General features: G+C 39.5%; 1 protein-coding gene across 2 annotated transcripts in view; it reads left to right on the top strand.

Annotated features, from left to right (window-relative positions):
- The first annotated feature begins 2821 nt into the window (after positions 1 to 2821).
- cpne5b (copine Vb) overlaps positions 2822 to 11952 on the top strand; it is a 119696-nt gene continuing 110565 nt past the window's right edge. For both annotated transcript variants that reach the window (XM_072382481.1, XM_072382480.1), the window contains exons 1-2: positions 2822 to 2929; positions 3085 to 3357. In XM_072382481.1, coding sequence (XP_072238582.1) covers positions 2919 to 2929; positions 3085 to 3357 — 284 coding nt within the window. In that variant the 5' untranslated portion in view covers positions 2822 to 2918. The remainder of the gene's footprint in view (positions 2930 to 3084; positions 3358 to 11952) is intronic.

The following is an 11952-nucleotide window of genomic DNA, read 5'->3' as shown; positions in this document are numbered from 1 at the left end:
ATGGAACATCTGCAATAACATGCTCACCCACACTGATGAGCCAGCCCTCAAAATACATTCATCATCCTGGAGAGAGAGGTGTGTGTAGATGTGTTTGCCTCCTTATCTCTGTTAATGGGTCGTTCTGGAACACATGAGAAAATAATTTGTTTTTATGTATGTGCAGTCCTACCTCCGTAAGACTGATTGTGCGTTTGTGTGCTTTCCTGATCTGAGCTTGCAGGCTGTGTGGGCAGAAGCATCCTGTCCCGGTGTAAATTGATTTCAAGAATCCAGACGCTAAGGTGCTCCATGCAGGAAAGAGCTGTGTGCCTCTGCACCCTCTTATGAAAGGTGGTAAAATGTTTTATTGCTGCTTCTGTCTGTGTTTTATGTGTGTGAGCAAGAGGGAAAATGAGACAGAGAATTATACAGAACAGCAGCAAAGATCTGATCTTTCTGTTTTCACATTGACTAAAAAGGTAAAAACTGAGGCTTTTTAAGTTTGCGAAAAGGGACTTCTCTCAAAATGGAATTCAGTTATCTATGAGAAACAGCTGTTTTTTGGTTTATTCATGACCACTTGTGTTAATGTAATTTTGTGTGTGTATGTGTGTATGTCCTGTGTTTATATATGAGAAGCGACAAAGAGATAAACAGTATGGCTGAGGAAAGAGGAAAACACTCCCTTAATTTAGGAATAGTATCAAAAACGATTCCATCATCTTCTTAGGATGTGTTGATGTAAGTTTAGCATATTCATTACAATGCGGTTTGCATACAACAGGCCAATGATGGATGGTGGCCATTAATTCTGTATGTAATTCCCTCTTTGTAATTTTATTGATTTCAAATCAGCCATCGTGAACAGACTTTAACAGGCTTCTTCTGTCTTAAAAAGCCAAGCACATACGACTCCAATTTAATTTGGATTGAGCTTGCTGAATGTACAGTTATTAATAACTATTATAGGTGATGTCTTATGTCTTCTTTTCAGAATCAGAATCGAGTTTATTGCCAAGTAGGTTTGCACCTACAAGGAATTTGACTTAGTGTAGTTGGTGCAGTCAGTATATATATATATTTATATATACAAATAGAGAATGTGTGTTAATGTAATGCAGAAGGTCTGAAGATGCTACGTTAAAGTAGCTTGTAGGTCTGGAAGGGGAGGGGGAGAGAGTCAGCGTCATGGAGGGCTCCGGGCTTTGTTGATAAGGCTAGTAGTGGATGAGAAATTAACTGTTCTTGCGGCATGAGGTTTTGGTCCTGATGGACCGCAGCCTCCTGCCAGAGAGAGTTAACACAATTTCCTGTTGTTTTAATTAATTGCCTGTGACAGGGTCAAAATACCACACAAAGACAATCCAACGGCTCCTTTTTTTTTATGAATTAACAACAAAATAATTATCTATTCTGGACATGAAGTGAACCCCTCATTTCATTCCACCCCTCTCCTCTGTAGGGTCTGTCTCTTTTGAGCTAGAAGTATGCAATAACCCTTAAAGCACATTCTTACCATGTGAGCAGAGTAAATACCCCTGGAGCAAAGAGCAAACCCAACTCAGACTAGGACCCACCAAAGTGATAGAGAATGCTTGACTGGCTTTTTTATTCTCAAATAATTACATTTTCCTTGACTGCAGTTCAGCCACAGACCACAGGTACTGATCCCTCTTTTAAGCACACTCTTGTTGTGAGTCATAAGCTGAAGTGTCCCAGATTGTTAGAACATCGCACCACAGTTTATATGCCAGTCAAAACTAATGTCACTGTCATATTTATTTGTCACATATACTGGTTTCATAAATCCAGGATTCTGAACTGTTGCTTATAGGAGCTACTTTTTAACTGATGTGAACAAGTTTATTTTTGTATTGATGGACACACTGACAACAGAGGAAATCTTAATTTCCATTTGAAAATGAATGATAAAGATCTCAATTAGAGGGCAGAGTTTCTTTTCAGGGTGTAGGACATTACACGAAGACCTGGTGTGGCATTGCTACTTGATTTCTATATGAAGTTTAGTGAACCATATAACTGCTTATTTGCGTATTTGCTGTTAACGCAGCACCATGTGAACTACAAAGGTATGCCGAGATAAAGATGACAGAGCTGGAATGAGCTGGGAGTGTGATCTTTTCACACAAGTAAAGTTGTCAGGGTTGAGTTACTGGGGAGTTGGCAGTGACTTCAAACATATAAATATTTGCTCTGAATCACACAAAAGGATTTTTTTATGAGCCCTTCAGAGACGAAGGAGGTTTTATCCGCATTATTGTGCTCAGTGTTTTACTCCTACTCTACTACAGGGAGCTGTCCAGCTTTGGTGCTGAAGTGTCCCCTCTGCCCCTTATCTCGGTCTCTCCTCCGTTGTGGCTCTCCTTTTTAGTCATTCTTCCAGAGTACGCATAGTAAGCAGACGTAACATTATATGAGAGCAATGAGCAAAAATGGCTGAAAAAAAGTTAACTAAATTAACGTAGCTACCAAAAACTGTGATTTTCTCTTTAAGGTGACCCACTGGTCTGTCCTGACCACCAGGTTTGAAAAAACTGCCCAGCAACTTATGTTTAAGGTCACATAGGCATCTATTAAACTGCTCTTTAGACTATTAAATGGTCTTACATGAACCCACGCTGCAATTTCCTGCCACGCCTGAGAAAAAATTGTGTTTAGCACAAAATAACATCAGAGCTTAATTAAATTGCCATGACTCGCTCACAGGCTCTCAGTGAAGACTACACAGCATGTCACGGGGAGACAACAGCAGCACCGGGGTATGGGCTGGGTTGCCAGCATTTGAGTATAATTCTGTGTGGGAGGAGGATGGGTGGGCTTAAGTGTAGCTATCAGGTCTTTTCTCCTCACACGCTCCGCTGTGCGCACAGACTGAGGACTAAATCAGACAGCAGTCAAGTCCACCTCTCCATGCGATGTGCAGCAGGTCGGTGAGGGCGCAACAGTACTCTCATATACTGGCCCCACATTAAAAAAGAAAATATTTTTGCTGCATGACGAGTTAACTAAGTGCGCTTCAGATTTTTGCGGGTGTTCACTCACTCCCTGCTCCCTCCCCTCCCCTCCCTCCATCCTCTCCAGCTTCAACATTTGTGAAGTGGCTGCCTCACCCGGTCGGACCGGAGGCCGTCTGGTCTCTGATCTGGTCCCAGGAGTCACCGGAAACTCGACGCGCTCCGTCGGGGCCAGGCTGTGCGCCTCTCGGATCACACCAGAGCCAGCCCGAGCTATAGCGATGGAGATGATGGAGGGAGACGTTATGGACAAGCTGGAGGACATGTCATCGGTGTACGACTTCGACCCGATCACCGGCAATATTCCCGCCACCAAAGTAGAGATCACCGTTTCCTGCAGGTGAGTCTGCGACGTTCAGAAATGTCCGGGGTTCTGTATGCTCTTTGGGAAAGTTGGGAACGCGCCCCAACCTTTGCGTGGGATTTGGTTTGGTGACACGACGATCCAAGATAAGTGCAACTTATCATAAGCTGTGTGTTTGGTGTGGGGACAAATACAAGTTTTTGTGTTGCCAATTACGCTCAAGAAAGTTGTTTGATGTAATATTTCTCCGAAGGGTGTTTCCACTAAGATGTTTTTTTTTTTTCCTTTTCGCATATTCACTGTGAAAAAGGACTAAAATTACTTTAAACTTGATAAAACGTTTCTGACGTGCTGTGGTATTAAGAAATTGTGCAACTTCACAGTTTCCCACGCAACGTCTTTTATCACTCGTCACTTTTATCTGACATGGCTAAAACACCCCTACTCATATAGCACATCCAAGGCTGAAAAATAATTCTACCTTAAAGCCTCTCTCATACTGCAGGCGTGGTGCAGTAACTGACTGCTTTCAGCATCAACACAGCACTGAAATCCTGAATCCTTTCTCTTCTGCAAAATGACTGTTAATTCATCAAAGGTTTGCTTCCCATTCACAGTGTGCCTGTGTCCCTGGCCTCAAGCTTACTCCAATTCTATATTATTTTACAATATTTCCTTTTCAGACAGTAAAAAAGAAAGGACGTCATGCCAACCAGATGAAACTCCCCACAGCTCTCGCTCAATGATAACAGACAGTCGCTCCACTTCCCATTAGGAAAGGTTTTAAAGTCAAGGCTTTCAGCGCCTTTCACCCCAGATAGACTAGTGCTGGCATGCGTGCAACCGGCACGCACACACAGGCTCACACAAATATGTGTCTGGTCTTTGATGCCGAGTTTTAGGTTGGTGAGCCATCGAAGCAGAGCGAGTTTGAGCTATAACAAGCCTCAAGTGCATTATTGATGGACTCTCTGACCTTCAGAGAAGCTCGCTTCAACATCTTTCAGCTCAGAGTGAAAAAAACAACAAACCCTTGCAAGAAATTTGCTGAATGAACCACTTTGAGTTGGAAATGTCGGGCTTCAGTGAAGAGTCAGGTTAGATAGAGAAAATGTTGCTTGCCAAGGGGTTGCTTGTGCGTCAACCAAAGCCACATAGTTTTGGATTTTATGTTGTTTAGATGAGGCGACTGGGCTTACATCACCACTGGGATGCAATTAGGCGCCATTCAGGTAAATTATGAGTTCCATCCTGACAACCCCCTGCATTTATGCAAACGATTCCCCTGATGGGTATTAGTGTGCTTCTGTGTCATTGTGTGTTGGAAAAAGGCAGCAGTAAGGCAGAGCAGTGGTGAATATCATTCTAGCATGAAAAGTTTGGAGAGAAGAACTCCCTTATCTAAAAGGGAGGGTCATTGGTTTACCATGCTGCTTCTCTGGCACCTTGATTCTGCATTTGTAAAAGATTGAGTGATAAATGCTGAGAGATTGTCCTCAGAAAGCATACATTTGATGTGCAGAACATGTACATTTTCAATACAAATGACATGGTAGAAAAAGAGTACATGAAGCATACTGTAATTAAGCTAATTGAACCTGCTGTGATTGTGCTTAAAATACCTCAAGTTCTTGTTTGGAACATTTTCAGCAATTCTTCACAAGAGACTTCTAGTTTTGTAAGACTAGGTCTATCCACAGATATTCAGTGATGTTAAAAGGGCCACAGCAAACCTGCAGACAATTCCTCTCCAAGTAGTCACTTGGTGTGTTTGGGGTCATTATCCTCTTGTGGAAGACATCCTCCTCCATATTTTTCTTTTTTTTTCCTTTTTTTCAACAGAAAGTATTATTTTCACTTCTAGAATCAGCTGTCAGCTGGTATCGAATTAAATCCATCCTTCCCACCACCAAAGAATTGTCCTTTATGCTGCAACCTAACTTAACTGCAACTCAAGCTCAGATCATGACTGATCCACCCTTGTGCTTGATGAATCGTTAGATGTTATTTTCATGAAATTTCATAAAATTCAACACGATTTTTTTTCGACACAAAGAAGTCCACATGTTTATTGGTTGTTTGCAATTTTTCACACTAATTTCAATCACACTTGAGTCGTGGATACTACAAGTCTTCCGTGAGTGTCGTGTTTGTGCGAGGCTGTCCTCCTGTTCAAAATGTGCCCGTTTAGCTTTGATCATGCAGGCAGATACGGCAGTACTTATGTTCAAAGGAACTCTTGCTGTCATGAGAGCAGCTGCACGAGGAGGGTAAAATACCGTCAATTAAGCCTAATCTTAGTTTGTAAAAAATATTTTCTTCTCTATTCTTAAAATATTGTTATTACTTTTGCCCTAAGCATAGTTGTTTTCCAAGCCAAACCAAGCACTTTTTGTTTCCAACCCTAATCATGTCATTTAATTTCCTTAATCCAGCCACTTGGAGGACTTGTTGGTTTATGTAAGTGTGGCTGCAGAGTGCAGAGCACCACCCCTCTAGAGTCTGCTATATCTTCGTTAAGGTCTTTGTAAGTCAAACATACTGACAGCTCCCCAGGACCATTTTCATGCTCTTACATCCATTTACAATTAATCTCACAAATTGAGCAAATGGCTTTGAAAATGCTTTGCCATTTTATAGTTTCACAAAAAAACTAAAAAATACCCTCACCTCTTCACCTATCTGCAGGATTACAGTGTGATAGAGACATACATTTGCTTAAAAGCACAACAATTATGATTTACCTTATATAATAAATAGTTAACGCTTGGCTACGGTATCAGCTTCTCTCATAGCAGAAAAATAATCTTTTAAATCTTTCTGTCATATTCAAACATCTCTGATAGCAGTTCAAGGTCTTACAAATCCCCTAAATCTTTTGTCCAGGATTTAGATGTGTGTGAGTCAGATTCTTATTGAAGAAAGGAGTTTCTTTGTTGGGTTGTCTTTGCAGTTACTCTTTTGTCATAATGTACAAGTTCTCTATAAAACCGCCGAACCATGATGATAGCTGTTCCCTGACGGTTAATACCCCTTATTACAGGCTACACCCCCTGCCTTTGACAACGTACTATTATCAGGACCAGTGTCAAACTGAAAGGGTTGGGTGGGCACTGGATCAGGAAGAGTAGGGGAGAAATGATAGGAATTTGTTGTCTGACATTCTTTTGGAGGTGGTGGTGGGGGGTTGGGTGGAGTCATTTCTAAAAATAGATTATTGTGATTTATATTCTTAATGCAGATTGTCCCATGATTTTTATTCATAATCATAACCTTCTTCAAACATTCACTTGATGGTTTTAGCTGCATGATATTTACGATACTTTATTGATAAGTGCCCTTGGGTTAGATTTGTCAACACAGTTACATTTATCACAGTATCAGATGTGTAACTCCCAGTGCCTTGAATTTGATCTGTGGAACAGCTTGGTGTTCTGTAGCTGTGTTAAGAAAACAAAACTGGCAGACAGTTGGACACCACAGAGAAAGAACAAAAATTTTCAGCCAAAAATCCAACATGTGACTTTTCTTAAACTGGTGTTTACACTCCCACAGGACTTTTCAGTGAATGATCCAGGTCCTATGGGGACATTAGGCAGAAGAAAGTGTGATATGGACAGAAGAGCGGAGGTGAAAAATCCTACTGCCACAAAGCCTGCCCTTCATTCAGCCCTTACTTATCTATCTTCAATCCCAAGTTAAAGTTTATTCTTCTGTTTCTGGTCCACTGTCGTAATGAATTTAATAACAAAAAGAAGTACTTATGCTTATAATGTGATATCTTAGCCATTCATCAGTTTCTCCAGTCAGCTGAGGAGAGACTTTGTGGTGTCCGTATTGAAGAGCAGGTTGGTCAATGAAAAAGAGGCGGCTACTGAAAGTTATATAGAAAGCAATGATCTCACATAGCTGAGACTTACCATGTAAGCTCCTATTTAACAACTATGGACGTATGTTTGCACCAATAATCCCCATCTATTCTGTCACAGATTTATTTTGTCTTAGTTGGATAGAAGAGTCATTGAGAAGTCCATACATTTAACATGGTTAAGAGTTTGTTAATACATTTTTCAATTGTGAACCTTTTCTTTTCAGATGAGATGCTAACCTCCCTGACTTTTTGAGTCATAGTCATATGTGAGACTGCATACTGTGGATCATTTTAGACAATTATAGCGCAATTGTGGTTTTTGGTGTTAAAAGTATAGATATTTATTTACCTATTTTAGTCATTTGTGGCATTTGCATGTAGACCACAGTGCAACATTTATAGGAAAAAGATGTAAAATGATGATGCTCTCAAAATTAATACAACAAGCAGTTGTTATTTTCTTAAAATTTGTCAGTTACTTAAAGATTAGAAAATAAAAAAAGCAAATCAACATCAAGCTCTATGGTTGCATCTGTTGAAGAACTCCTTGTTCTTCGTGTTTCTGAAAATAGTTCTTTATATTTTTTTCCAGCTGTATGTTTGCCATGTTTGTCATTGCCATGCTGCAGAATGAATTTGGAATCAGTCGTAACCACCCTGGTGGTTTGGCATGCTGGATAATACTCTAAATTTGCTTTAAACCTTTTGCAACTACTAGGCTGAATGAGGTTATGTGAGGAGTGAGGTGTGACTCTTAACAAGCATCAGGTCAAAGGGTATATTGACTGAACACAGAACAATGAGCCAATTAAGCTATTAATGGATTGTCCTTCTCTTAAGAATGACACCTAATCCATGTTTTTCAAATTTGTGAAGATAGATCTTGTGACTGCTTAATTTCAATTTCAATACTGACCTCTTGTTGCAACATAATAATTCCATTCTCTGACTAAGTGCATTGCTCCTTAATCACAGTCTTGTCAGTTTTAACAGCCCGTTTCCTGAGTGCAGGTGTTGCTATGATTAAACTCCTCTACTAAATGTCTGGTTGACCTGCATTTTCACAGAGATTTGAGTTTGTGAGAACCCTGGTGTCAGCAACTGAAATCTTCTTTCATGGACAGTTCTGAAAGCATCCTCCAAAGTGTTGGAAAGCTCAAAGGAGATCCAATGCTCCGATTTTCCGAGTTCTTTCAAATGATGTGTCACTAGGTTTGAGCTCTTCTGGTGTGAATATGTTCTGTGCAACGAGCTCCACTGAAGCTCATTAGCCATATGAAATGTGTCATGTAAAAAACATGAGCTCAGCTTCGAAAACCACAACATAGTTATCTTGCAGATGACTTCCCACCACCACCGAAAGCGAGATAATCTTTTTTTCTGTCCCCGTTTTTGGCTCACAAGCATCTCCCCGATGTTGGTTATTTTTGCTGCACAACAACCTGGGCACACTGCCACACAGTCTAACTGATGTGGAGCGAGAGATAAAGACAGGGATGGCAACAACATTCAGGACGCAGATAAACAAAAGCAGACTGAGATGAGAAATGTATTAAACTGGGCATATTGATCATTGCAAGGTACCTGGAGGGCAGGGATTTGAATTAATTAATAAAACTGAATAGAAGCACTTTATGTGATGCAACATTTCTGTGAAATGGAAGCAAAAGCTAAATGACTGGATAGTAGAACAATAATTCTTCCCCCGAAAATTAGGCATTACAGGTGCAACCCACTACAATAACTTGATGGCAGTAAAACAAGTTTAGAACATAAAATTTTTGGCAAACATTTGCATATTTACACACCTGGGAGGTCAAAACAACGTTATGATTGATTTGGAGATATGTCTTCCCCCACCTGGTGAATGCATTATTCACTCTCTTTTAGCTGTTTTGATTTTCAGAAACTCATAAATGAATGAAATCTCTGCTTCTATTTACTGCCACACTGAACATTTCTTACCTGTTGATATTGAGTGGCTATTTTCTAGAATTATGATATGCTGAACTGTCTTTAGTGTACAATTATATGAAAATCTGAGAATAGGCCAGTTATCTTTAGATCAGTATTTATATCTATTTATACACCACTTAGGTGCTCCTCCGCAGAGTCTGCCGTGTTGCATTGCAATGTTTCTGCAGAAGCCCTGAATGGTAAAACCCTACATGGCTTTAAAAAGATCCTTTTGAGTCTTTTTTACACATCAAAAGGTGGGGTGAAGTTGGCAATTTTGTCACTACCTGACGTAAGTGGTAGCTGATGTCAAAAGTATTCCTTTGGTTGCAACCTGCAACTTTGCTGTTGCATTTTTCATCGAAAATAACTTTGTGATATAAATATCACAAATATATATGGATTTATGGCTCCTAGAAAGGTTTCAGTTTCAGTTTTTGTTCAGTTTGTTTTGGAGTTGGATTCTGCTGCTCTAATCCACCACCCAGTGGTTTTGGAAGGTTGTCTATTTCACCTTTAAAAACAAACAGCCACAAAATGACTCTGATAATTCTCTTCAGATGAGTTATGAGTCCTTTCGCACTGTCGTAGTCACCTCATACATTATGAAAAGAGAAAACAAACCTGAAGCTAAACAAGGTAAGGAAATCACTTTAGGTAGGAAAAGCACCTTCCAATAAATCACTGTAGGCAGAATTGCTTATTGCAAGATTATATCTTCACTGCTCAAAAAAGAAAGAAAGAAAATGTTGCTCATATTTCTATGAGCAGTGATGTCACAGGTTTCTTGAAGTATTTCATACCTGTCATACTGTGAGATAAAGACTGCCTCATTGATCCATGTTGACAGAAGATATGGAATTACAGGAGGCACTGTTTTATCACAGAGTAAAGCCATTTACTTCTAATATTAAAAGACACTGTTGTATGAAAAAATTGTAGTTATTGGGTACCCTACTCTGTGAAATACGGAATTTTCAAACACGAGTATCCATTTTCACATGAAAGGCAACCTAAGTAAGATGAAACCTCAAATATTTCCTAAATCTAGAGACCGACTATGCAAGACTGACTCACAACAACACAGTGCGTGTGTATTACATTTTTTTTACATGTAGCCCCAAAGAAAAATATACTCTAGAGTTCCAAGGTGAACATTCATTTTATATTATTTGTCTTGGAAGTAATGCTGGCTGTCCTCTGTATATGTGAAGCCACTTAAAGGGCTAATGTTAGCAGTTTATTAGGAACCATCCTGTTTCAGAACATTTAAGGTTTTTATATTTATTTTTGTGTCAAAATGAAAATAAAAGAAACAGATGGAAATCTAAACTGTAAGACACAGGGTAGCATGATATCATTTAGAAAAACACAATGGGCCGTGGCTTTACATTATAATGGTTTTAGGAGGCTGTAAAGATCAGGTAGAATTTGGATAAAACTTGGACAATTCCTTCTATGAAGCATTGTTATCCTTTTAATGCTGTGGGAATTGTGCTAATTAAGCTATGATGAACATGTGGAGGTGGATAAAGGAAAAAAAAATAAAAGACACAGAGTGAAAATGAAAGAAACAGAGACCCTTAGCCAGCTTAAAAACAAGATCAAATGAGAGAGCAAAAACAAAGAAAGCTGTCAAGACAAATAACTCAAGCCTAACACATGCACATAACATCCCACTGCCTGAGGCTTTTTGCAACTATAGGGAATACTGCACTATAAACTTGGTACCTACTAGCTGTTCACATTATGCACAGTTTTCTTTAATGAAACACACTCAGTAACACTGAGGGACTCATCTGCTTACAGCTTATGCCTGACATTTTTAGAGAAACAGATTTTTTTTCCCCTTCTGCTTTTTATACATACAGAGATATTGCTCCTTTCCCTTTTACTGCTTAAGTTGCACTCTGTGTAAGCTGAAGATGAGATATCACTGCAAAACCATGCACCTGCAACACTGATGAGGCTGCCTCTCTTACTCCAACCATCTACAAACTTGGCCTCTTGAGGCCTTTTATACGAAATCTGGCGATAGTAACTCACAGCCTTTGCATTCCACCTCCCTTGCTTTAGTTACTAGTACGAATTTGTGTCACTGTTGTTCCTATACTGCAAGATGTTTCATTTGAGAGTCAAATTAAAACTAATTGCTAATTGAAGCTTAGCATTTTGACATATTTAAAATATTTCAGAGTTGTCGTTTTGGCTTTTTCATTTTTGCCAACTAGACTACATCGATCTGTAGCAAGCAGATTGGGTTGCTGTGTCTGTGTGGAGCAGTTTGCATACAGGAAAACATTTGGATGCCAATGCAGCACTCTCCCGACCCGGCAGATCCAATCAATTATTTTTCTACCCTTCTACTTATTCACTAACAAGGTGAATGAGTGCATCATCGATGGCAAAAACGAAGAAAAAATGGAATACCATTTCCTATCTTTCACAGTTCATTGCATTCCTTTATGATTTTGCCTTTTTTGGCTTTGCTTTTTAGATTCTGTTTCCTACTGTTATCTGTGCTCTAATCGACAGACTGTGACTAATGCTTTCAGAAAATCAATAAAGTGGACTGTGGACATGTTGGAGAGATAAAATGTCCACATGTCAAGAGCTTGCATTCTCATTTAAAAGCAATATTTTCCTTTGCTTGCTAGTTTTACACTGAGAAAAAAAATTGTTTAAGCTTTGCCCCGTCTTTGCTTTTATTTGAAATATGATATAATGAACTGATTTTTATCTTTCACCCTTTACTCAAAAGGAAACCCCCCTTCCAGGCCTGACAGTCGCACTTGTTCGGTATT

The sequence above is a fragment of the Leuresthes tenuis genome, unplaced genomic scaffold (assembly GCF_036924035.1).
Source record: "Leuresthes tenuis unplaced genomic scaffold, fLeuTen1.0.hap1 SCAF_3, whole genome shotgun sequence".
NCBI classification, from domain to species: domain Eukaryota; kingdom Metazoa; phylum Chordata; class Actinopteri; order Atheriniformes; family Atherinopsidae; genus Leuresthes; species Leuresthes tenuis.
This window is presented reverse-complemented; position numbering and strand designations above follow the sequence as displayed.